Raw genomic sequence first — 27684 nt, forward strand, 5'->3', positions numbered from 1 at the left:
TTTGTTTATAATCTCTTTTTATGACTCCAGATGGATCTTCATAATAATTATAGTTTATGAAACAGAAAATATTATCCATCCATTGACTCTTTTCTTTCATTTTTACTCTATCAGGAAACTAAAACCCAGTGTGTACGCATTGCTACAAAAGGTAAGAGGTTTGCTTTTTTTGCTTAACTACAGTTTCCCCCTTTCTAAAATGGAAGGACTTTGTTCCCTGCTTCAGGGATAATTAAATGTGGCATTTCTATTACAGTTAGTTCTGTGACTCACTTGGGTGTCTTTAACAGGAAATGGTGTGCTACTTCCCATCCTGTAGTACTTGACTGAAGGAATCTTATTATGAGAATAGGAAAGATCTAGAAAACCTTAGAAGGGCTTATTTCTGTCATTTAGTATCTGAAAGGTCTTGTGCTGCTGATCAACAAATATCTTAGGAAAAGCTACTAACAGCCGAAGAAAATAGCAAGTCGCTTGTTTAAAAACCTCTATTACTTTGCATTGTAGACAATCAAACATAAAAAGAACCAAGTTAATTCATATATATATATATATAAGATTATAGGGGTAGAGATTGGTCCATACCTTCATCAGTAGTACAGTTACCTTTACTTTTTTTTAAACTTATTCTGAGAAATCAGATCTGTGGTGGCTAGCTAATAGCCAGGGCAATTCCAGCTGACCCGGAGTATTATGGCTTACTTGCCTAGTTTCTTTGACAAGAGAAAACACTTGTGTCTTTGAGTGAGTATGTAGAGTTCCAAGTGGGAGAAAGTCTCCTGCATTCTCTGTGTTTTTAATACTTCATTCATGAGTTACTTGATTGTGCCAACGAAGGAGAAATGGCTACTTGATGTATTCTAGCAAGAGAAACATGAAAAAGCTGTCTGCATGCAGACATGGGCCTCCTCAGAGGGTTGGTTCTTTGGGTGGTTTTGTAACTGGGTCGCGGATGAGACTCAGCTCTCTCCCTGATGGGATGTGCCCTGAGGTTCTTGGGCTCTCTGGCCCCAGGAATGGGAAAGAGGCCCTGGCAGTGCCGTGAGCTTACCAGTCAAGTAAATACCAGACCCAAAGAGTTTTACAGGGAGCAGCTTATTTGGTAGAGAGAGAGAAAGAAAAAGTAGAGAGAGCTCCAACACTGCTGTGGGAGGGGATCCCAGAGAGGGAAAATCCTCACAGGTAAGGTGCAGTGGAATTTTAGCTTTGAAGTTATTTCCGCTACCCCCTCCCCCATTCACGTTTTTATCCAATGAGAGGAGTTCTTTCAAACTTCCTCTGGAGTGATTGATCTTTGACTCTGATCCCAGATTGATTGCTTGGGCCCACAGCAGAGCCCCTCCTCCCGGGGCTTTTGGCGGGCTTTCTGAACAAAGAAAGCTCACCTGGAATTTTACCTAGCCCGAGTGGGAAAGTTAGACAAAGAACTGTAGTTTCCCGGATGGGGAAGTGGATGGAGGCATGGGGCTGGGAAGTTCTTGAAACCATGCCCCTTGTGGACTCTGGAAGAGAAGTTAATGCAGTCCCTCAGTTTGTTGTCAGCATTGGTAGGAGACCCACATTTGTGAGTTGTTGATTCATTTGGAATAGAAATGAATGGCCATATTCTGTACTGGCATCTTTCCTTTCATCATTTTTCTCCATCTAATCATCAATCGGCTCAATCAGCATTTGTGCTTTACTCCTGATTTGTAAGACAATCAGGAAAGACTTTCCCCTTGACTCTTGTGAATAATAAAGAAGCTCCATAGAAGAGGACAAATATTTAATTTTTTCAATTCACATATTAAAATTCATTTTGATAGCGTTTATTTAAAAAAGCAATTTTAAAAGAGAAATATGTACAGATACATATGATATAAAGGATTTATTTTATTTCAAAAATTTAGCTTACAGATCAGGAACTGAGTTGAAAATTTTAAAAGATAAAAGCAGAAGGCATTTAGGTCTATATCACCTGTATTTTTCCAGATTTAAAGTAGAACCAAAATTGTAAAAGGGTCTCACATCGACCTCTGAAGTTCTTTAGATATGTCTTGCTATGTTTCTGCAACTGAGAAATGATAGATATATATATATATTATCCTAACATAACGTTTTTATTCAGTTATCTCATTATTTGCTCTTGCCTGAGTTGTCTGTGTCCTTTTATCTCTCTCTCAATACAAATGAGAAACATATGACAAATATCATATGATAGTTACACTGTAGGAGGATTGAGATCCTGGAAACAGTCTTACCCATGTGGCATGGGATAATTGCCAGAAACTTTGAGATGGTAAGAAATAGTTCATTATTTGTCTCATAATCTAGGTCTGTTGCACTTCTGGATATCAGGAAGGCAGAGTGGTGTGGAGTAAGAGAAAAGACTCTGGCCTTACATTATCTGAGTTCAAATACTGACTGTGTCTCTTAGGCGTGTTTTAGCATTGAGCAAATTATGTAAACGCTCATTCCAAAAATTAAATAATAAAGTGTTCATACTTTCTTATTGTTGTGAGGGTTAAAATAACATATATAGGCCAGACGTGGTGGCTCCCAGCACTTTGCAACGCCAAAGTGGGAGGACAGCTTGATACCAAGAGTTTGATACAAGCTTGGGCAACATAGCAAGACCCTGTTTCTACTAAAAATGAAAAATAAAATAAAATAAAATAAAATAAAATATATATGAAGTGCTTAAATAGTGCTTAGCATATTATAAATAGTATATGTGTTTACTCTCTTATCATTATACTAATAATTTTGTACTTAAGAGGAACATAATTTATATTCGACAGTTGCGAATGACATATATATAAAAACAAAACTAAATTTTCATGATAGAGGTTGTTAGGGCAGGGGAGAAACTAGGGTTTTTTGTTTCTTTGTTTTTTAATGTTTCTGTCCTGATCTAATACATTCCTTCTCTGAACATTTATCATTTTTTCCACATGTGAAAAACTAACCCTGTTTCTACAAAAACTAAAAAAATTAGCCAAGCATGGTGACATGCACCTGTAGCTCCAGCTACTTGGAAGACTGGAGGATTGCTTCAGCCTAGGAGTTTGAGGCTGCAGTGGGCTATGGCTGCACCATGGCACTCCTGCCTGGGTGACAGACTGAGACTCTGTCTCAAAAGAAAAAAAAAAAAAAAAAAAAAAGAAATGAAATGGAAAAAAAAAAAAAAAAAACTACCACATTTATTAAAGTAACATCAGCTTATTGCCTGACAACCTATTAAACTAACATCATGCAAGTATGGTCAGCTTTGGTGTGAAATTTTTCCATATGAAAAGAAAAAGTTTTCTGGCAGGGCATTTTGAAGACACATTTAATAGTCAAAATGGCATACTTATATGACTGGGAAGAGGCATGAAGGAACCTTCTGGTGAAGGAATGGTTCCATATTTCACAGGTGCATACATAGGTAAAAATCTGTTGAACTGCATATTTAAAATGTGTGCACTTTACTCTTATAAATTTGTGTATAGATATGTGAGTAGATAGGTAAAGTATTTCTCAATATAAAAAAATGAATTAAACATTAAAAATTGCATGATCAGAGTTGGAAATAGCACTGAGTGTATAGAATAGTCTCTGGAATTTGAAAGGCTCCCCTTGTTAGCTTTAGTGAAGGTTTCCTTCTATAGGACAAGGTGCATTTTCAGTACATAAGCCACTTTCCATGAGAAGGACAACCCTGTCCAGGAATCCCTGGGCTGAATGGAAAGGGTCTAGAAAGGACCTTTCTTCATCCTAGATGACTCCTATGGGCAAGGCTTGTGTTCCACCTGTCCCACAGTCAAACCCTCCCCTGCCTTCCCACCCTCTTTCCAGACTCAGTTGTGATTACTGAAGAGCTGGAACCTTGCTTTCCTAATATACTTTTTATTTAGATCTATTTTGCTAAAAATAACTTAGTGCTCTGGAAAATCTGGTGTCCCTCCATGTGACATTCCAGTTTGCAGTGTGACCTTTACCACACAAATTTTCTGTTCAGGCCATATGCAACAGTCTGTTGCTTTTTTCTCATTTTTTGAAAACTTAAAATGAATACTTGTAAACATTCCAAATGTACTCTGGGACAAAGTATCTTGAAGGAAGTACGTGTTTCACTCACTCACTCACTCTCTCTTCCTCTGGAAATTGTTTTTTTAGCCCTTTTATTTTAGAAAAAGTTGTGTTTTGTATGGAAATGCCAAAGAGTTCATTGTTACCTGTTAGTATCATATTTATAATAGAAAATAAAACATTTTACTAAAACTAAAAAAAAAAAAACATTTAGCCAAGTTTCAAGCTCTGATTTAATAGTCTTATATCTTATACATCATTGTATGCTAAGGACAGGTACAGAGTGAGAGTCATATTAGATACAATAAATATTTGTTGAGTTGGTGGTAGAATTTGAACAAAACTTAAGGTAGATGTTTCAGCTTTTGTGTTTTGTGAAACTGGTTATAGTACTGTCTGCAATTATGGACATTATTAGAGCAGTTTATATGTAAGTTAAGACAAATTTATTAAATAACTAGGGTTGTTTTTATTTATTTAACTGTGTATTTATATTGTGATATATATTTCACATTCTAATATAAGATACATTTTGGCCAAAGCTAAGACTTTATTTGATTCTAGTAAGAAAGCAGTCAGTTAAAAATATAATCTATAAACTAATTAAATTTAATTTAATCCTAGTCTGTGTTTACATCAGCTTTATTCAAATGAGTTTTCTTCTGCTGAATTCTGTGATAATCAGCGATTTCTTATTAACCCAAATGGCTATTTGTTAGGATAAATAGGAGGACAGTTTAGCTAAAATTCTCTTTTCAATGTAATCACTGCTTTTCTTATGACTATATTCTATAGCCTCTATGCTTTCCTGGTACTCATATCTCAATGTGAAGGACCTATTCAAATGAATTAACTAGAATGAATGAGATGATGTATTAGAGCACAGAGTCCAAAGGGAACCTACCTATTATTACCTCTTATTACTTAAATTCGCGATGCAGGACATTATGAAGAGAGATTAAAATTCTATTAAGTGTTAAGGATGAATGTAACTAAGTAGCACAAGAATGTACTGTGTTTTGAAAATGAGCAACTCTGACTTCATTGGTGGATGTCTTTAAATTTTACAGGCAAAGTAAAAATAATAGCTCTGAATATTTTTATGGTTCTCAAGCATAAGATCAGAACTAGAAATTAAAAAGGAGTATCACATATAATTTTCAACATTCATCTTTTCCCAACATTTTGAGTTATTCTTAAAGTTGATGACAGTACTCCCATTACAACTGTTATGTCTGAAATACCCTGTGTCTAACTGGTTTCTTCTTAATTCACTTCAAAATGGACCCTGGAACCTCTCTTTCTTCTGTCATTGCTAATATAAATAGACTCTTCTCCGCCATTTCCTAGAGAAATAGCCAAGTCACTGAAACAGAAAAGATATGAGGTAAAGACCTTCGAAGATGCATGATCACTATTTTCATCCCAACCACAAGTTAGATGGAAGTTAACTATATCTTTGCTTTAAAAGTAACAAACTATTATTGTTTGCATATGGAGTATTACTATTCTAATAATTTCTGACAGAATGATAGTAACTGGGATGCTAAGATGTAGAGAGAAATGGAAAAAACAGAAATGACCTCAAGATGATTCAAGCATTTTGCATTTATGGAAATTAATTTTTGACCTATTACCCTCTCTTTCCTGAGAAGCTTGTTGCAGGTACTTTACATTTATGACTGCATCTACAGGAGAGGAGGGATGACATTTATGCATATACTGATCAAACTGTCACTGATAACTGTGGAAAGGATGGAGTTTCCAACCTAATTTATAATGCAATAATCACATACTTAGAAGAGACTGGAAAAACGTAAATTGGTACAACCTAGGAGAACTAACTTATAATCTATTTCAGAAAAAAATTAACTAAGGTGGTTGATTATTATATCATCAGTATTCAAAAATCAGTAGCATAGTAGCAACAAAGCAGTATTTTAAGATGATGCCATTTATAATGGATGTTTAAAAATCAGAGTAGGAATATACCTGGCAAAAGATAGATTATACCTCTTCACTGAACACTACAAAACCTTATTGAGAGATATTAAACAATACCTAAATTAATGGGAAGACACACCATGTTCGTGGATTAGAAGATGCAATACTGGTAAAATGTCAGTTCTCCTATATTAATGTATAAATTTAAAACAATCGAAAATCCCAATTTTGTTTAAAAAAAAAATTTAACAATCTGACTCTAAAGACCAAATGAAAATGCAAAGGAATAAGAATATGCAAGCCTAACTTCAACAAAAATAGGGTTCCTGGCTGTTATCAAGGTCCATGATAAAGTTACAGTAATTAAGACAATGTGGTAATAGCACAAGAATAAAAATTCTGACCAGTGAAAGAGAAACTCCAGTAATAGATGCACACACATGTTCACCATATTTATGACAAAGTTGAAACTGTAGGGAAGAGGGGAAAGGATACTCTTTTCAATAAATGGTACTTTTTCCATGTCTAAGTGGAAGACATTTTATTTTGACCCATAACTCTCACTATATAAAAAATATAGAGCTACCTAAAAGAGATATAACAGTATAGCTTTTAGAAGAATATAAGAGAATGTCTTTTATGACGGTATATTAGGCAAAGATCGTTTCCTGCATCCTCCACAAAAATAAATAAATAAATATTTAAACAATTTTTGAAAAAGAATAAGTGAGGATTTCTTAGATAGGATACAGAAATATGCTAAACATGAATAAATGATAAATTCTATTTAAGACCCCTTTTCTGTCAAAAGATACCATTATGAGAGTAAAATAGAATTTACAGAGGAGAAAAGATATTTGCAATAAATATATCTGAAATAGATCATCTCAAAAATGTATTTTAAAGCTACTGAAACTAGTAAGGAAATGAGACAATCCATTAGAAAATAGAGGAAATACTTGAGCAGACACTTAAGAGAAAAGGAAATACAAAATGATCAATTAACCTATGAAATGGTACTCAACAGGAAAATGCAAATTGAAACCACAATGTGATTCCACTACACCCATTCCAAAATTACTAAAATAAAAAAGTGTAGAAAATACCAAGTCTTAAGAAGCGTGTAAAAGTATGGAAAATCTCATTCCATCCCCTGGTGGGGATATAAATTTGTATAACCACTTTGGAAACCTGTCTAGCAACATGGACTGAAAGTAAACTAACCTCTGTTCCAACAATTCCATTCCTGAGATACTCACCAAAGAAATATGTATGTTAATACACCCAAAAACATGTACAACAAAATTTATAGCAGCACTATTGACAAAAGCAACGAATTGGAAATAACCCAGCAGTAACCAGTTGTACACTGTGTAAATAAGTGTGATATATTCACATCATGCCATGCTCTAAAGCAAAGAATGCAAACTATGACTGTGCAAAATAATACACGTAACAAAAATAATATACATAAGTATAACAAACATTATTTGCGTGAAAGCCAGACAACAAAGAATATACACTTTCTTGTTTAATTTGTAAAAAAAAAAAAAAAAAAAAAAAAAAAAAGGATAAAATAACTAATAAAAGTTAGAAGGTATATACAGTACCTATATAGATGTATTATGATTTAGATATCATATTCTCCAGATACGTATCTGTCTCAGGGATTTCCGAGACTACTGTCAGATTTGGTGATTCACAAGGAGGACTCAGTCATACTGTGAGTTGTCCTGTTCTCGTGGCTATGATTTATTACAGTGAAAGGATACAAAGCAGAGTCAGGACAGGGAGAAGTCACATGGATGAAGTTCAGAGGAAGCCAGGGGCAAGCTTCCAAGAGCCTCCTTCTACGGAATCACACAGGACATACTTAATTTCTCCAGGACGGAATTGGGACAACACATGTGAAATGTTATCTATCAAGGAAGCTGATTAGAGACTCCGTTTCTAAGGTTTTAGTGGGACTGGTCGCATGGGCCCATTCTTGCTAGCATCTGCCAAGATTCCCTACTCCCAGAAGGAAAGCAGATTTTTAGCATAAAACACATTGTTTGTACAATTTAGGCTCAAGGAACCACTCTTCTCAGTTAGGGAATGATGGAAACCCTCCCAAATCCAAGTTCCCAGACATCAGGCCAAGGTCAACTTTGCAAACAGCCCTTTCCAAGAATTTCAGTCTTAGTCCTGCTATGTTAACTCTTTTTTGTACAATATCTATATCTAGTGTCTCAAGAGCTAGTTAAAAGAATATTTGAAGAAATTAGAGAAAATCCCAAATGTTAGAAATACAATTAAGAAAGTAGAAAATTGGATGTATGAAAAATAATTAGAAAATTAACCATTATTGACACTAAGGGAGAGAGGAATCTGAGTGATGATTTAAAGACCTTTCGATAAAGAGTTCTGACGTAGGCTAAAGTCACCCGGAGCCTGTATCTTGCTGAATCCTTCTCTAAGTAGAGAATGTGGGCCTACCTCATGTGAAATACTTCTGAAAAGGATTCCTTGAAAACCGTCTTTAGAACCTTCTAAGATATGACAGCCCATGTAGTCATTTGCAATTCAGATTGTATACTTGCTTATATAATACCTTGATTCATTAATTATTGCTGAAGAATCCTAAAAAATTATGTTTATCCATCACCCATTCACACTTTTGCTATCTACACGCAATATATATACTGTTCAGATTTTCAAGCTCTTACTTGTGTAAATAAGAACAGGTGTTTAAAAGCTTATTTCAGGTATGGATAAAGAAAACAACAGAATGGGGCCGGGCGCGGTGGCTCAAGCCTGTAATCCCAGCACTTTGGGAGGCTGAGGCGGGTGGATCAGGAGGTCAGGAGATCGAGACTATCCTGGTCAACATGGTGAAACCCCGTCTCTACTAAAAATACAAAAAATTAGCCGGGCATGGTGGCGCGTGCCTGTAATCCCAGCTACTCAGGAGGCTGAGGCAGGAGAATTGCCTGAACCCAGGAGGCGGAGGTTGCAGTGAGCCAAGATCGCGCCATTGCACTCCAGCCTGGGTAACAAGAGCGAAACTCCGTCTCAAAAATAAAATAAAATAAAATAAAATAAGAAAACAACAGAAAGATTAAGGAATAAAAATACATGATGACATGAAGTCTGAATTGTGGTGTTAAGTAGAGATAGCATTGAACAAAAGTTTAAGGAAGTATAGAAACCTGACCTTAGGCACCTTAAAAACCCGACCTTAGGCTCCTCTCAGGATTTTGAAATCTTTAGCTATGTGCTGAATAAAAGCTGGGAAACCAGAGAAATTAAAGAGGAAAGAGGGAGGGAAAAACAAAGTGGAAGCTTCACCAAAGCATCCACAGGTCATTCCAAAACCGTAGTATTATGCTCAGTATAAGCAGTGATGTAAATGAAGAAAAAGAGAAGAACAGAAAAGAAAGACCACATTGCCAGGGCTACACAAGTCTAATTACAAGATTAAAAAAAAAAAAAAAAAGAAGAAGTTATCTCCCAAATAATGGACACTTATAGTAAAGGAGCTGGAAAAATTAAAACACACATTGCATTAAACATGGCCAGACGTGGTGGCTCATGCCTGTAATCCAAGCACTTTGGGAAGCCAAGGCAAGAGGATCCCTGCAGGCCAGGAGTTTGAGATCAGCCTGTGTAACATAGTGAGACCTCATCTCTACAAAATTACTTTTAAAATTAACCGGACATGGTGGCACACACCTGTAGTCACAACTACTTGGGAGGCTGAAGCAGGATGATCACTTGAGCCCAGGAGTTTGAGGCTGTAGTAAGCCATGATTACTCCACTGCACTCCAGCTTGGGCAAAAGCAAGATCCCATCTATAAAAAAGAAAAACAAAACAAAACAAAAAACAATAAGCAATGCAGGAAATGTTTAGGCAACAATCATGGCAAATACAAGACCTTAAGATAATGAAGAGGAGATAGGAATCCCAAATTCATGAATGGTTATCCAATAGAAAAAATATCTCCAACTCTCCACCCATTACTTAGGTCTTAAGTCATGTTTAAATTATAAATATGAAACCAAATATCACAGGGCCAGTTCATTTATATATGTTAGTTATAGATCATTTTCAGATTAAAATATCCCTTTTTAATGCTTTTAAACATTTGGTGGGAGTGTAAATTAGTTCAACCATTGTGGAAGACGGTGTGGTGATTCCTCAAGGACGTAAAACCAGAAATACCATTTGACAGAGCAATCCCATTACTGGGTATATATACTCAAAGGATTATAAATCATTCTGCTATAAAGACACGTGCACGTGTATGTTTATTGTAGCACTGTTCACAATAGCAAAGACATGGAGCCAACCAAAATGCCCGTCAACGATAGACTGGATAAAGAAAATGTGGCACATATACACCGTGGAATACTGCAACCATAAAAAGGATGAGTTCATGTCCTTTGCAGGGACATAGATGAAGCTAGAAACCATTGTTCTCAGCAAGCTAACACAAAAACAGAAAACCAAACACTGCATGTTCTCACACATGAACACGTGAAGGGGAATATCACACACCAGGGCCTGTTGGGGGTTGGGAAGCTTGGGGAGGGATAGCATTAGGGGAAATTCCTAATGTAGATGATGGGTTTATGGGTGCAACAAAGCACCACGGCATGTGTATACCTATGTAACAAACCTGCACAATCTGCACATGTACCCCAGAACTTAAAGTATAATTAAATGCATATATATATATTAGATGTATATATAATATATATATATATATATCCCTTTTTAGTTTTTGCTATTATTGTAATATGTAATATGTTTTTCTTATTCTGTAAGTTCTTTATAAGTGCTTTGGGGGATGTTTACTTGAAAAACTGAATTAACATTGCTGTTTGTCAAAATAAACTTTGTAACTTTTCAGTTCTCTAAAGATAATGATCAGATTTGACTTTTTAATGAAATAGTTTCTCAAAATTGAAAGTGCCAAAAAACTTTCAAATATATGGGAAGAGAATGATGGATGTGATTGAATATTTTTTTATTCTCTTATGTTTAAAGTTATTTATTTCTTTCTTAAATCAAGCAACTCAGGAGTTTAATTTAGATAGAGATAAAAGTCATACAGTCTCATAACTATAACCTTTTAGAAACATGGAATTCTAGGGTCAGGGAAGTTAAATGTCTATTTAAAGTATCATTTCATATCATCATGACCTATGGCAAAGCAGGATTATAAGCTGGTCTTCCTGACTCCCAGTACATGGTTCATTCTTCTTTGTGCTAAATGTTCACCATGGTCAAGGCTCTCTGATGGTAGGGATATGAAATTAAACGTGAATGAACCTTGTCCTCAAGGAGCTTTTATTCTTCTAAGTAATATGTGAAACTTAAGTAAAGTATGATACAAATGTGCTATGTTCAAAAGAAAAAAGACAAAGTGGCTGGAGACATGTGTAGTGACCAATGCTTATGTCCCACTGCAAATAGCATTAGTCTCCCATTCAGACTAGATTCTAGATTCAAACCCTCCCTCTACAATTTATTGGCTGTTAGGCCTTGAACAACTCATCTGAACTCTCTGTGCTGATGTTTTCTTATTGTATGTAAAATGAAATTGGAGTCAAAAATAATTAATTTTCAGGACTAACAAAAGAGCAGAAATATTAGATGTGAAATTTCTAGTTGAGTACATGTGAGATGTTTTTAATACGTTCTTATAACTCATTGCTGTTGTTATTAATATTCATAATTGCTTGTGGTGGAGAAGCTAAGAGAATAATTTTATGGAGGAAGAAACCCATTAAATCATACTTTCCAAGATGGACATTATTTTGACAGTTGGAAATGAAAGGGAAGATAATCCAGTTAGAAGAAATTAGGTAGAATAAAAGCTATAGGAATAGAAAATATACTTTACATCTAAAAAATAAAAGTTTTCTGTCTCATTCACATCAGTGCAGAGAAAGAAAAGCTGGAAGTTTATGTTCATATTTGATAGCACCTTGAATTCAAACTACATTGCAAAGGCAACAGCACATCACTGAAAGTTTTTGAAGTGAAAGTAGCTTAATCCCAGTTATATGTAACATTTTGGGTTAAAAAAAAATTTCAATAGCATATATGTTAGATTGATACAGTAAAATAGTACAGGTAAAGAAACAAGCTGAAAGCCTGGTATAGCTCTTCTTTTTTCTCAGCCTTTTCTCTTTTCTTCCCATTTTTCCTTAACAATTAATCTCACAACCATTGGGGTGGGGCAGAGCATGGTTGGACCCTCACATACCAGTGGGAGACAGAAGCAGCATTGGCCCCACAGACCTTGTCAGAGCCTGAGCCAGATGGAGGAGGCAGTCTCATAGAGGATCAGCCTTGTGTGGCATCTCAGAAACTAATCAAATTCAGCTCATCTTCATGGAGACAGTGGATGGCACAATCCTATGTGGGAAGTCAGAGCTTGAGCAGGGAGGAGAGTGTCCACATGTGGAGGTGAACTGCTGGGTTTTAGGAGCACAACTAGGGTGTGTAGAGTATCGACACAGTAGACAGTCTAGCATGGGAAATGAGAGCCCAAGGTGAACTTCCAGGTGGAGGTTGGTCATGTGCAGAGTGCCTGAATATGCATGGAATGAAGAGCACAGCCACACAGGGGAGAAGGTGACAGCAGAGATGGCAGAGATTATGTGTGTATGTGGCAGGGCGGGGAGATAGTTAAAGAAAAAGCACAGATGAAACTGTGTGTGTATAGGTATCTCTGTGTGTGTGTTCCATACACATAGTCCACTGAGAGCGAGAGTCTAGGAGCAACAACACATTGATGGTAAATACCCCTAACATCCGGATTTTAGTGTCTAAATACCATTATCCAGTAAAGGTACCTGGGGAATCTTTGGAGAAATGCTCATTCCAGGGCTGGATTCTGGAAAGTACAACATGAAACTAGATTTTTTTTTAAATCTTTTTTATTTTTTTGCCAGAGAGCACTAAAAAAATAACGAGGGCATATCAAGAGAACACAATTGCCAACTTCAAGGGGCCCCCTGATTGGCTGAACTGAGGTCTGTTACTTGAGAATCAAAATAAAGATGGTGATTGATTATAACACTGAATAAAAGGAAAGTCACGTACTTACTGATATAAATAAATATATAGAGAAAGATGGATGAGAAACCAGTTATTTATATAGTTTCAAAGTAACTTCCCAAAACTTAATAATTATAAAAGGGACAGATTAACCTCACAGTGGAAGAGCCTAGCAGATATTTTGACCAAATGATGAACGTCAGCATATTGGGAAAGTCACTATGGTTTCGCACTAGGATGCAAGCAAAGTTACAGCATCACTTCTGTGATATTCTGGCCAAACATGCATAACCTTAATTTAATATTTAAAAAATATCAGACAAATCCAAACTGAGTACATTCTATAGCATAACTGAGCTACAATTTTCAAAAATGTAAAACTTCGAAAGCGAAGGGAAGGCTGAACTGTTCAGCCTAGAGGGTACCAAAGAGATCTAGCAACTAAATATAATACATGATCCTCATTGGGTCAATTAGAGATAAAGGACATCATCAGGACAGTTGCAAAATTTTAATGGGATCTGAACTTTAGACAGTAATTAATTTCTTAAGTTTAAATGTCATTTTGTGCTCTATAGGAAAATGTTCTTATTTATGGGAAATACTGAAGTATTCTGGATAATGGAAGCATCAGGGCAGTAATTTACTCTTCATGCTTAGTAAAGTGAAAAATGTGAGTTGTGTATTTGTAAATTATCTGTAAGTTTGTGTTTTTCCAACATAAAAGTGAATTTTAAAGCTGTTGTACTAAAATATGGGAGGAGATAAGTGATTATGTGAAAGAATAAGAATAAGGATATGGAGAATGTCATGGTGGAGTACCAGTTAATATGCCTTGGTATGTATCTGCTTGGAACAAAGCTGAGGATTTAAATATGATGCTAAACTTCTGTTCTGAACCAACCACACAAGGAATACATGATGTTAGTGACAAAGACAGAAAAGGCTAGAAACAAAGGCTGAGATTAAAAAAAAAAAAAAAAAAAAAAAAGTTTCATTTCATTTTGGAAAAGCCAAGTGTAGGGTACCAAAAAAAATAGCTAGCTTAAATGCAGTTGGAAAAACAAATAAAAATTTGGAGAATGTCTGGAACTAGAGAACTTAGACTAGGAGCTTTGGGAATGGTAAAAACATATGAATAACATAGAAAGACAAGGAGAGCTCCTTGGAGGACACCTATGTTGAAACAGTAGGAGGAAGGAAAGAAGTTGGAGAGAAGCTAGAATAGAAGGGACCACATTGAAAGGTGCATAACCAGTGTGATGCTTTGTAACAACATTGAGGAAAGGAAGATATACCAAGAAGGGGCCTACAAACGACAGTGAATAGTTTTAAGCAGCATAGAAAGCTCAAATAAAATAGGATTGAGAAGAGGCAACTGGGTTTGCAAACTGGGATGCCTCTGGTTGAGTTTAGAAAAGGGAGCATTCAATTAGAGTGATTGGGCACAAAGATAGTGGATAGAAGCAAGACTTCAGAGTGAACAGTAGCTGAGAAAATAAAGGTGTTTAGGGAGATTATCCTTTCCAGAAATGCCTTACTGATAGAAAGGAGATTACTAGGAATTTAATTTAGGAAAGAGTTATTAACCATGATAGAGACATGAACATATTTTATTTATCAGAGGAAACCTACCAGAGTAGACAAAAATATTGAATATACATAAGAAAATAAATTTCTAGAAGGAGTAAGAAGTGATAGAACTAAACAAATGCAGGAACATATATTTTTTAACAATAGGGGATAGTTGAACCTCCTTGGCAGAAGGACAAGTGACACCAACAGAAAAAATTGAGAAGTATATTCAATGATCCATTTAAACAAATTAAGTGAAGTCCTGTGCAGAGAGTACAAGTATCAGATGTGGAACAAGAGACCAGGAAATTTTAAAAAGTGAAAATTCTTGAAGGACAATGTGAAAGAATTTAAATCTAAGAACAATTAGCATACATGCTGAAATAACATCATTTTGAAAATTTTCAGAAAACCAAACACTGCATGTTCTCACTCATAAGTGGGTATTGAACAATGAGAACACATGGACACATGGAGGGACACATCACACACCAGGGGCTGGGAGGTGGAAGGCTAGGGGAGGAATAGCAGGGGGTAGGGGGATTGGGGAGGGATAGCATTAGGAGAAATGCTTAATGTGGATGATGAAGTGATAGATGCAGCAAACCACCACCGTGGCACATGTATACCTGTGTAACAAACCTGCATAATCTGCACATGTACCCCAGAACTTAAAGTATAAGAAATAAATTAAAAAAAAAAATTTTGAGCATGTGAGAATCATTCTAAAAAATTCCCAGTATAAGCTGTATGCCTTGACTCGTGCCTGTAATCCCAACACTTTGGGAGGCAGAGGCAGGAGGATTGCTTGAGCCCAAGAGTTCAAGACCAGCCTGGGCAATATAGAAAGACCCATTTCTACAAAGTTAAATTAAAAATTAACAATGCTTAGTGTAATAGTTTATTTCCTGCCTTCTTGAAACTTACATCTCTGGTGACAGCCAGCACATAAAGGGAATACACACACTGGCTTGACTGTTAAAGAAACATATGAATTAAATAATCAGCATCATAGCGTTTAAAGTTAATAGTCATGTGGTTACATATTATGATGCAAGAGAAGAGGTAATTCTGATAGTTATGTTCATTTCAGTTGAGACCAGTGGCTCTGCCTGTTAACTCCTTTAGGCAAGAAGTCACTGAGAAGATAATGTTTCAAGAATGGAGTGAAAGTAAATTGTACTAGAAATCAAGGAAGGCTTTCCATTTGTAAAATAACCTATTCAAAACCAGAATTGTTCTAACATATGAAAGAGAATTTGGTTAGTTGTGTATTTGAAAGCGAAAAGGAGAGTAAGTCTCAGGAAAAGTGTTTGTGATATATTAAGAACATGGAGCAATACTAGAGAGTCACTTGTACAACAAGACAGGATCATTGTGCAAGTTGCATGCTTAGTGTCTTTAGGTTCAGTTCTCTCTACTGAAAAAATACTGTTTTATTTGATATTGATTTGTTCTGTCTTTTTTAATATAGTTTATGAAGTGCCCTAATTCATTATACACTCATGCACACACACAACTATTTGTAAATTAACAGCTAAGAATTTTGTGCCATGATGCCATCCAGAATTTATACTGTGAATGTTTTTTTCTTAAGGAAAGTATCTTAACAAGTAACATTTTTATGGTTAGATTTAAATGTGCTGAATCATGCAAATATATAAATTACATGAAAATTTAAAGGATTTTCAAAAGAACTTCACTAGAAATATTCTTTATCCATATTAAACTAACAAAAAGTACATTTCAATTGAGTATTTATTTTATATTGTTTAATAATATTTAACATATTATATCATTTAAAATTTTCTTAATATGTAAATTAAGAAGATTGTGGAACCATGTGCTTATTTACATAAAATTATTCTTAAAGTAAAGCAAGTGGGCATTGATAAGAAATCAGGATGTTGAATAATCCTTAGAATAAAACTAAGAAACAACACCAACAGTATGGGAAATTGCAAGTATTGTAATCTGTTTATGTAAGTAGTTTACATTTTGAAACTACTTTGGTTGTATCCAATTTCCCCCTCCTGTGAATTTCTGGATTTTTTTTAGAGCAAACCTGGTTACTTAACATGTTAGTCAAATCTATTTCTTAAAAAACCTGATATTTCCATAGGTAAAGGCTGTAAAATTTGACAAAATGGAAAAATTTCTAATATATGTAAATTATTTGAACATAGTATTTATGGTGAAAGATTTTTTTTTAATTTAATAATGTTTCTTGTCTATTCAAGAGCCATTTTTTATTTCTAATTTCATTTTGGGTATCAATACTTCTATAGTAAATATTTATTTTATGTCCATATTATACCAGACAGAGTTGTAGGCCCTGGGGATAGAAAAGTGAATAAATAGAGTAAAGCCTTTGCTATTATGGAACTTAAATTCTAGTTGAGAGAAATAGACCAAACACACACAAATAAGTATAGTCATTCCTTAGTGTCCATGGAGTACTGATTCCAGGGCCCTGAGGGTACCAAAATCAGGTATGCTCAAATCCCTGATATAAAAAGGCATAGTGTTTGCCTATAACCTATGTACATCCTCTTGTATACTTAATCTCAATTACTTATAATACCAAATACAATGTAAGTCTATGGGTGTTTGAATCATTGGATGCAGAAACCTGGGAATGCAGAAGGCTGGCTGTATGCAGCATTTCAAATGGTGATAAATCCTTTGAAGAAAAATAAAGGGTCAGGGGATAGGAAGTGCTGGAAGAATGTGTCTAGAGCATTACTGCTTTATATACAGTTATCAGAGAAAGTCTTGCTGGTGAGGTAATGTTTGAGCAGAAACCTGAAGGGATGAGGGCATCACCCATCTTGGGGAGGAGCATTGGAAGCAGAGGGACTGTGTGCGGCACCTTGAGGAGACTTTTTCCTTAGCTGCCTGGAGAAGGTAGGTCAAACCCAGGGAATGAGCTAGAAAGGTCTAAATCAGCTCTTCTCAAAGTTAAGCTTGGGTCAGAATCACTTTGAGGCTTGTTAAGCAAATTGCTGGGCCTCAGCTCCACAGTTTCTAAATCACTAGGTCTGGGAAGAGGCCCAAGAATTTGCATTTCTAACAAGTTTACCCCTGATGCTGCTGGTTGGATTAACAACTGCTCTAAACAAGTCCCATACACCCTCTGCCAGTGATTGGTTTAGCATTGTAGAGGTAATCCAGTCTTGGCATGAGATTTCTAAGGCTACATCTTCTTAGAATGCAGGTCTTCAAAGAAATGTTTTACTTCCTGATTTATGAACAGAATGGTGGCAAGGACACCCCTCAGCTCATCTTTTTTGCCTTGGGACATTGTTTTATCAAGATAAGTATTCAGAAAGTTGAGCCAAATTGACTAAACAAATTAGCCAAATCAGAGCCCTTAACAACCATTAGGTTCTGAGCTATCCATTACTGGACTTCCTTTTTTCTGTATTTGAAAAAAAAAACAAGGTTATTATGGAAATCACTACTAGTGGGTAATCTGTTATTTGCAGCATATAATGTCTGAACTGATATTAGATTTTTATTTTTCCTTAGGAATTTTAGTAAAAATAGTGGCTGATTTCCAATATGAAGTGTAAAGGTTCAGGAATTTCACAAATGATAGCAAGAAAGCACTTAAAGTTCATGTAACCTAATCATTGCCATAATGTTTTTTAAATAGTGATTGTCCCTCTTGATGTCAGTCTAGAATACCAGAAACACATTGACTGCCTTGCCATAGGTACTTTGGTGGAACTTATCCTCACTGGCACCTGATTTCCAGATATAGCTGGAAATGAGTATGGTAAGCAATGATGATGTAAGTCCTTCCTCTCTCCCTCTAAAAATCTTTGACTTCAGTGCTAGCATGCATTTTAAACATGTATTCCAATATTAAGAAAAATTCATTTGTCACAAAAGAGTAGAAGAGTAGAAGTACATGGAAGATTTTATCCAAATACATAAGACATACCAGCACTGATAATGTTTTGTCTAATTTCTCCATTCTTCTTTCCTTTGTGATCTATTCCCTAATTACTTGACGAAGAATATGCTTTTTTAAAGCATTTTCTTCATAATCTTAATTTTGTCTGATGCTGCTTTTGTCATATCTTTTATTGGTGCCCTTTTCTCTGTGCAGATGGATGAAATGCTTTTGTAAGTGACAGACATTCAAAAATAACAAACATGAGAAGGAAAGAACAGTCTTATCTGTCAAAAAGTTACAGTAAAACTATGAAAGCTCCATTTGGTTGTACTCGATGTGTTTAGAAACTGTTTGAATTTATTCCCTTCATAGTGACCACTGGTGAACTTGAGTACAATTCCACAGTCTCTACTCTTAAACTGCATGCTTGTGTTTCATCTCTCTCAGAATTTACAAAAGATGAGGGTGGTTTAAAAGCAAGGGTGAAAAAAATACATATTTAAGTGGGCTTCGGAGCCTGAAACCCTAATCTTAATTTCTTTAATTGTACTGAGATGCTTTATTTGTAGCCTGCTGCACATTGAAGGAAATAGGAAAGCATTAGCAATAAATTTTCAGATACTTTTTTTTTTACCATTTTTGTTAAAGGGATGGAAGTTAGAATCAACTCTGGTAGGTTAGCCCAGCTAGTCAGAAACTTTGGTAAGAGGTGTGGCTTTTCTTGGTCCCTGGGATGAAATTGCCTTGAGGGAAGCTGCTACCCCTTCTGAAAACTAGTAATCAGTGAGGAGAATTTTGTGGTTTTTCCTCTGAGGGCCTAAGCACTCTTGCTGATACATATACTCTTTTCTCCTGAAAGGGAGCAAGTGTGTATCATTCTTTCTGCCTGTTGGGTCTATGCACTAGTTGTCAAAAATTAATCTGATTTAAGGTTTTTCTTTTCCTGAACTCAGAAGGGAAAAAATTACAGAGAAATATATTAGTAACAGAGGAATATACTACAGCCTGGGGGAAATGAAAGCATATCTAAGCGAAGCCAAGCCAGGAACAAGTACAATTTTAATGAAATTTAAATCAATGGTTCATAACTTAGAACTGACTATGGTTAGGCACTAATATTTCCTGCTTTTTTGTCAACATCTTTATCATTATAAATTATTTTCTGTGTAAATATAAAAGTACTACAAAATTAACAGCCAATAGATTTTTTCAACTTGTTTGCAAGGCTCAAGTCTCTCTTTGCTTTTGAAAAACTGGAAGAGAATTAAGTGTAATATTACTACAGTGGATTCAAAGGCTAACGAGTGATCAAATTGTTAATTATTTAGGGATTTCTTATTGAAATGAAAAACTGTCTGGATAGACTGTAAAGTTCATGACGGTATGGATATCTACCTCCTTATAATTGTGCCTGATATTTAAAAGATATGTATTAATCTCTTTGGAATGGCTGAATTAATTAATATTATTCAGAATGTTAATTTAGTACAATAATTTATAATTATTCTTTTCAATACCCTGAAGAGGTATCAGTAGTTTTTCTGCTATATTTTAATTTTATTGACATAACTTAGAAACAGTGTGGAACGGTCATTTTTTTTAATCTAATACGGAAAAAGAGAATATGTGAATAGAAGTTCTGCCTTTGCTTTTGGTTCTGCCCCCTCCCACCACCCATCTAATAACCTATTGTTCTCTCTTAGAATGGAGAAAATACAGGAAGAAAACTTTTGCCTGAGTTCTTAATTTCATTACATCTTATTAAATTTTTACCTTTTTTTGTAAGAAAAATCGGTTTAAAAGGTAGTTGATTTTAAACTCCACCTCCTGGATAGAGACTATTGTCATTACTGTAAATAGGGGAAACAAATGATATAGAAGCCCATGACTTCAGGAAGTTTATGTTCCAGCTCATGACACATAAATAGATCTGAAAAAAATTAAAGTCTAGAAAAAATACCTCAAAGTGTGTGTATGTAATGTATATGTAAGTATTCTACTAAAGAGATATAAAGTTTTCAAGAACAGCAATGATTACTTGTGGAATTTTTCTTGGAATTCTCATCTATGTCTTAAGAAGTCAGTTGAACTTTCAGCTGGGACTGGGCATAAGCAGAAGCAGAAAGGCTGTCGCAAACAGGCTACATGAGTATTTCCCAAAAAAAATTTATTCAACAAAAAAATTTTTGAACACTCACTGTGTACCAGGCATGATTTTAGATGACAGCATTAAAATGGTAAACAAGACATGTCACTTCAAGGAGCTTATTTTTCAGATGGGAAAACCAACTATATATATATATATATATATATATATATATATATATATATATATACAAATTAAGTAATCAACATAGTTTTAAAGTTTTGATACATAATTCAGTGAAGAAAAAAAGAGCAGTATAATGTGATTTTGAGTGAGTTCCCTGAGCAAAACTAATTTTGAAAGGATTTCAGATAAATCCTCACTGAGTTGATGTTTCAGCTGCAATTTAAATGGAAAAAAAAAAAATAAGCCTGTCATATAAATTGCCAGAAGAACTTACCAAGGAGAAGGCAAAGCAGATGCAAAAGCCTTGATCATCAAGAACAAACTTTGGATATTCAAGGAATAGAGAGGATCATGAAGGCCTGGTCAACCATGCTATAGAATGTGTGTTTTAAGTGTGAAGGAGAACCACTGGAGCATATAAACAGGGAATCATGATTTGATTTGTGCTTGTAAGGATCAGTCTGGATGCTCCGTGGAGAAGAAATTGTAAGCTCATCAGGGTGTGTTTAGAGCACATACTGCTATGATGGTGGCTAGGACTAAGGGAATGGCAGTGGCATGAGAGAGAAATGAGTATATTTAATACTTTTAGATACAGATACATAGTACTTGTTGATCGATTAAATGTAATGTAGGAAGGAAAGTAAAATGAGGAATTATAGCTTTTTGGCATATGGAACTAAGTGGATGAGTTTGTGGTTTCATTTGGTTTTGTGACATTATGCAAAGAATAAGCTCTTTGAAATCTCAGTAAGTCGAAATCTATGAGTTCTTTCACAGATAGGATGAGGATGGAAAATGTTGGATTTTACATAGTAGGAACATCAATTGTTAGAAAATAGAATTAAAGAATTTTCAAATTTGAGTTACTTAACATTATATATTCCAAATATTTTCCTACTTTCTTTTGCAGGCATTTTAGGGATTTCAAGAGCATTTGCTCTACTTTTGAAATAAACTATTTTTAAGATTAAAAACAATGTTTAAATACACAAATCTGTCATATACAGAATATTAACAAATATGGTCCCTTAAGTTTTGCCATAAAGTTTCTTTATTCCTGAAGAGATGTTAAAAAAAAAAAAGGGGTTCTTCTAACTGTTATTTGTATAACTTAAAATTGCAATGTCAGGTACTAAGATGATAATATGTATATCATTTAGATTCTATATATTGACAATGTGTAACCAAATAGGATATTAAATAGTTTCTATAATATTATAGCTATCTTTCTCATTTTTTGCCCCTTCAAGCAACAAAAATGTGTTAGTTTTAACTCTATACAACTATCTTTTTTAATCCTTGGTTTCAAATTTACAACACTTCTTTTCACTGATTGGGTTTATAGTAGGAAATGCAAATGATATTGATCATAAGTGAATTTAAACTTATAAACTTATTAATAAAATACTTATACTCCATTTAGTATTTCTTTTTCAAAATGATTTCATACTAAAAAGTTTGGCATTCCTGACCTAAGTCAATACCCCCTTCCTATGGATGAGAAGACATTGATGATTTGATTTTCTGAGGCAGGACAGACGGTTGAAAGTGTGGGAACAAATCAATTCCCTCTAGTTTTTTCAATGAACCACATGTATTTCACACTGTCCATGTAGAATCATGAGTTAAAATGCTCATATTTCTTGAATCCCTATTTTCATATCAGCAAGAGTAATACGAGTAATATAATTACCAGAGGTCTCTCATAATTATTTCTGCAGTGTGATTAAAGAACATGCCAGAGATTTTTATTTGATAGAATATACTGATAGCATCAAACTGAAGATGCCATTTGTTTATTAGGGAGAGTTTTACAATTATAGTTTTGTTTATCAACAGTAAAGTCTAAATTACTTATTGCCTTTAATTCTAGAAATGTTGTATTGACTATTGAAACAGAATTAACTACTACCCATGTAACATCTTCATAGACATTTATGTCAGAGCAAAGATGGAAAAATACTTGATGATGAGATTATCCATCCTCACAACCCTTATTTTAATGCTGTCAATCAAAACTGAGCCAGTTAACATTTCTAGAGAATCATACTGCATCAAATAGATATGTATGTTATTTGTTATCATGGTAACTCTTGGTTGGGCCTCTGCAATAGGCTAAATAATGTCCCCCACAAAGATGTCTACATCTAATCCCCAGATGCTGTAAATATGTTAAGTTAGATGGCAAAGGAGAATTTGCGGTTATGATTAAGTTAAGGATCTTGAGATGAAGACGTTAATCTGAGTTTTCCAGTTAGATTCAGTGTAATCACAAGAGTGCTGATACTTGAGAGGTAGCAGAATCAAAGTCAGAGAAGGGAGGTGATGACAGAAGCAAAGGTGGCGTGACTTGCTTTGAAGAAGATTGGGGCCATGAACCAAGGAATGCAGGCAGCCTCTGGAAGCTGAAGAATCAAGGAAACAGATTCTCCCCCACAAGCCTGCAGAAAAAGCCCTGCCAGCACCTTGATTTTAGTCCCATAAGACTCATTTACAACTTCTGATCTCCAGATCTGTAAGATGATAAATTTGTGTTGTTTTAATCCACAAATTTGCTATAACTTGTTATAGCAATAACACATAATGAATACAGATTCTGGCACGTGCAAGTATGGTCTTTAATTGATATCTAAAAAATGAAAGTGACTGGAATCTGGCAGTGGGCAGAAGCTGGGAGTAATTTTGAAGCACGTAATGCATAGCCTAGCTTGCCTTCAACAGATTGTTAGAAATATGAATGTTACAATTTGTGTGGCAAAGGTACAGAAGAAAATAAAGAACATATTGGAAACTGGAGGAGAGGGGATTCGTATTAGGGGGCAGAAATTTAGCTGAATTGTGCAGTTCTGTGAAAAGCCAAATTTATGAACTATGAATATGGATGAGGTAAGGTGATTTCCAAGCAATGTTGAAGGTGTAGCCTCTCCAGACACATACACACACAAATGTATGTTCTATATACACACTTTTGTGAAACTATATATATAGCCATATATACACAGTAACACACAAATGTGTATTACATATATACACACTTTTATAAAACTATATATATATACACACACACGTCTTGCACACAAATATTTATACATATATGTATAATTTATTAATATTACTGTCTTTATATTAGTAGCAGTTCATCCTCCACTTTGATCATGAAGCAGGCAAATGCTACAGAAAATTCTTAGGTATATTTATTCTTAGCAATTAAAAACAGGCCTTGTATTGAATCGCTACATGAAAAGGATTATATTAGTTTTATTGCACTATTATGATAACATGATTTCTGTCTCTCTTTTTTGTATATTTATCCAATTGTAAGGAAAAAATATTAAAATCCAGTTTGGCCTCACTGAAGCACATTTGCAGAGTATTACAGTGCATTGGTTTATGATTATTGTTCTATTATAGACAAACAAGTATTCTTTATCCTCTATCAGTTTAGTGACTGAAATTATGGCTTCTATTCAGTTTTTAATGAAATGTGGATTACTTCAAAGATTATCTGATTTAATAAATGCATTAGAGTAGAAAGTTAATTGGATCTTTCCTGAAGAATGGTGACCACTATGTGGTGATTGATAGGAGGAAAAGATAGAATATCATATTCTTTGAGTTTATGTGTTTAAAACTTTTAGATTAGAAAATTAATTTTTGTATGATAAGTTTTCTCAAATAAATTATGTAAGTCCTATTGAACTTACAAAAACCATGGAGAAGTTTTAATTCATTTTGTAATAAAAATATCTTAAATTTTATGAAAATGGGTTATAAAAAAGTCGCATACTGGAACATATATGTAGTTTAATGTGTTTTTAGTTTGCACACAGAGAAACTGAATATTATCCCAAACATCTGGATAGTTCTAGATTTGTCACCTACTGTTTTTGACACAGATCTCAACTGAACTTCTAATTTTAGAATCTTGTTCCAATTCTTATATTTTCTATTCTGTGTTCAAGAGTTCATTCTGTATTAACTGGTAAAGAGGTTATCATTTCTGCTTGGCTTATGTAGAAACTCTATATTCTTCATTGTTCAAGAAAATACAGAAATTCTGGTGCTTGCAGATATGATGGTAGAGATGACAAAGTGATCCTCGTCACATTTTGTATATCCTTAGTAGTAGCAGGAAAAGATTTACAGTATGAATATTACTAACCCTTATGTACAAATACAGATTATCTTTTTTAAAACAATGTTACTCTTCCTGAGAGATGTTCATGTGTGCAGATGTGCCTTCCATATTTTCAGTTTGGACAATGTTGTAATTGCTGTCTGCAGCTGTTATTTACAGCACCTGGCTTTGCATTTGTGCATCTTACAAGTCCTGGCCTCTGTTTGAGTAAACTACCTGATTCTTGTATACCTCTTGCTTTGTTGGTCTGTTTGCTGCTGTTATTTCCCAGGTGAAAACCCAACTGGGCTATGCTTTTGAGGTAGGGATGATTTCACTGTCCTAGTAAATCTTTCCTCTGTTCACCCTGATGACCATTGTCTTGGTTTTGACTCTTTTATTAAAAAAAAAAAAATCTGCTTTATATTGTGCAGCTGTTATTTTTCTGACAAGTTCACCCACTGGAGAGACAGTCTGACGTAAATGAGGCTCATTGTTGGTGGCCTAACAATATCTAAAGACTAATGCAGATAAGAAAATGTTAGTAGAGAGAAGGAAAACAGAGGATAAAATTTAAAGTTCCTAAGACGTATGCAGCTAAAATTTTGACTTATGTAATTCAGGTATTTTCTCTTGGTTTTCCTAGCACGACACTTCTTAGCAATGATAATAACAGAAACCACTTCATTAATTTGGTTTTTTTTTTAATGTAGAATTCAAATCATCATGGTAACAACAGCCATCCTTTGAATATATCTTTGTTAGTTGCTTAATTTCCTACACCTAACTCTTCCACCAGCTGCTAAATAGTGGTACTATTTGGTCATCCATTCAGAAAGTCTTATATGCTTCCTGTCTGTAAGGCACTAAATCAGTTATTGTCCTCCAAAGAAGAGGGTTGTAGGAGGGAAGGCATCACACCTGTATGCAGTTACTAAGCAGAGCAGGTTTGGGATAAAAATAGGCATTGGCCACATCTGTGTTAAATCATGAGCTATGACCCTTCTCACAACGGTTCCCCAGCTGTGCCAAGATATGTTCTTTGGAAGAAGTTGCTTCACTTTTCATTTGGATAGAATATTTACAGTCCAAGTTATAGATTTCCTATAACTTAGAATTTACTAACTTTACTGACACTTCCTTTAAACAAGTATATGATTATCCGAAATTCATATAGGCTTTTTTGGTTTCGCTTTTATAAAACAAATCAGTAGTCCAATGTTGTATTTTAAATAGAAAATTTTCTATATGCACTTTCAGTTGGCATTCATTATATATTTACTTAATGTGGGCATCTCTTTTCAGACTTATTTATGGTCGTAGACCCCATCTGTATTCCTGTATCTACCTGAATATAGAAAAATAGGCTGTTTTTAAATTGTTAACCTAAAATAATGTTCTGAAGCTTGCATTTTTTAACTTAAAATAATATCTGGGATTTATTTTTAAATAAGAAAATATAGATATTTCATAGCACGAGTGTATGTTTAAACCTTCCTATATTGAAGAATATTTAGGTTATTCAAATTTCTTGCTATTACATGCAATGATGCAATAAACATCCTTGGCTAAGATCTTTACATTCTCTGTTATAGGATAAATTCCTAGAAGCAGCATTGCCAAGTCATATAATATGTGTATATTTTATATAATTACAGACAAATCACCCTCAAAAATAATTCTACAAATTTACATTCTAAACAATATGTTAGAATACTTATTTCTCCATATCCTTATCACTACTAAATAGTACCAGTCTTTAAAAGTTTTGCTTATCAGGCCGGGCGCGGTGGCTCAAGCCTGTAATCCCAGCACTTTGGGAGGCCGAGGCGGGTGGATCACGAGGTCAGGAGATAGAGACCATCCCGGTCAACATGGTGAAATCCCGTCTCTACTAAAAATACAAAAAATTAGCTGGGCATGGTGGCACATGCCTGCAATCCCAGCTACTCAGGAGGCTGAGGCAGGAGAATTGCCTGAACCCAGGAGGCGGAGGTTGCGGTGAGCCAAGATCGTGCCATTGCACTCCAGCCTGGGTAACAAGAGTGAAACTCTGTCTCAAAAAAAAAAAAAAAAAAAGTTTTGCTTATCTGATGGGCAAATATGGTTAACATTTTGTGATGTTTCATTATAACATGATTCAGTTAATGATACCACTGATTGTTGTAAAACTGTTGCACGAAAAATGAAAGACAAATGCAGTTAACTATTAATTTTATGTGGTGCATTTTGTTGCAATTTGATAAATGAAAAAAGTCAAATGTTTAAAGTTTTTTAATTGACAGCTGCTCCTTACAAAAAGCCTGGAAATACTTTAGTTTGCTTTGGAATGTCTGTAAGTGCATAGTGGTCCTGTCATATTTCCTGAACTGCAGTAGATTCTAAATCATCTTGATTTAAGATAGGCTTTTTTTAAAAAATCACTGACAGTCTAATTTCAAAATTCTACAGACATTGTCATTGAGTGGAGCAGTATGTCTAGAATTTGTAAGAACTGTACTTTTTACTCTTAATAAAAAATAAAGTGTCTCAAAATAATCAAAGTGGAAGAAAGCATGAATAGCCATACAAATAAACTGAGATTCATTAGATAAGCTAGTTGGTAGAGGCAAATGGGAAGAATATTTTAAATTCACAGTAAGATAAATTTCTTTAAAAATGTTAGCTTAAAGTTGCTATTTTTAAAATTTGCCTAATGCTTTGAAGAATGACAATAAGATAAATGTCAGTACAATCATAAAAAATGTATATAAAGTACATT

At 34.7% G+C, this 27684-nt stretch overlaps 1 protein-coding gene across 9 annotated transcripts in view; it reads left to right on the forward strand.

The window, feature by feature from the left end:
• Positions 1-27684, forward strand: part of PTPRK (protein tyrosine phosphatase receptor type K) — a 578471-nt gene that overhangs the window by 474169 nt on the left and 76618 nt on the right. For all 9 annotated transcript variants that reach the window (XM_074397496.1, XM_074397495.1, XM_074397497.1 and 6 more), the window contains exon 13: positions 115-151. In XM_074397496.1, coding sequence (XP_074253597.1) covers positions 115-151 — 37 coding nt within the window. The remainder of the gene's footprint in view (positions 1-114; positions 152-27684) is intronic.

Source organism: Saimiri boliviensis, chromosome 4 (genome assembly GCF_048565385.1).
Source record: "Saimiri boliviensis isolate mSaiBol1 chromosome 4, mSaiBol1.pri, whole genome shotgun sequence".
In the NCBI taxonomy this organism is placed as follows: domain Eukaryota; kingdom Metazoa; phylum Chordata; class Mammalia; order Primates; family Cebidae; genus Saimiri; species Saimiri boliviensis.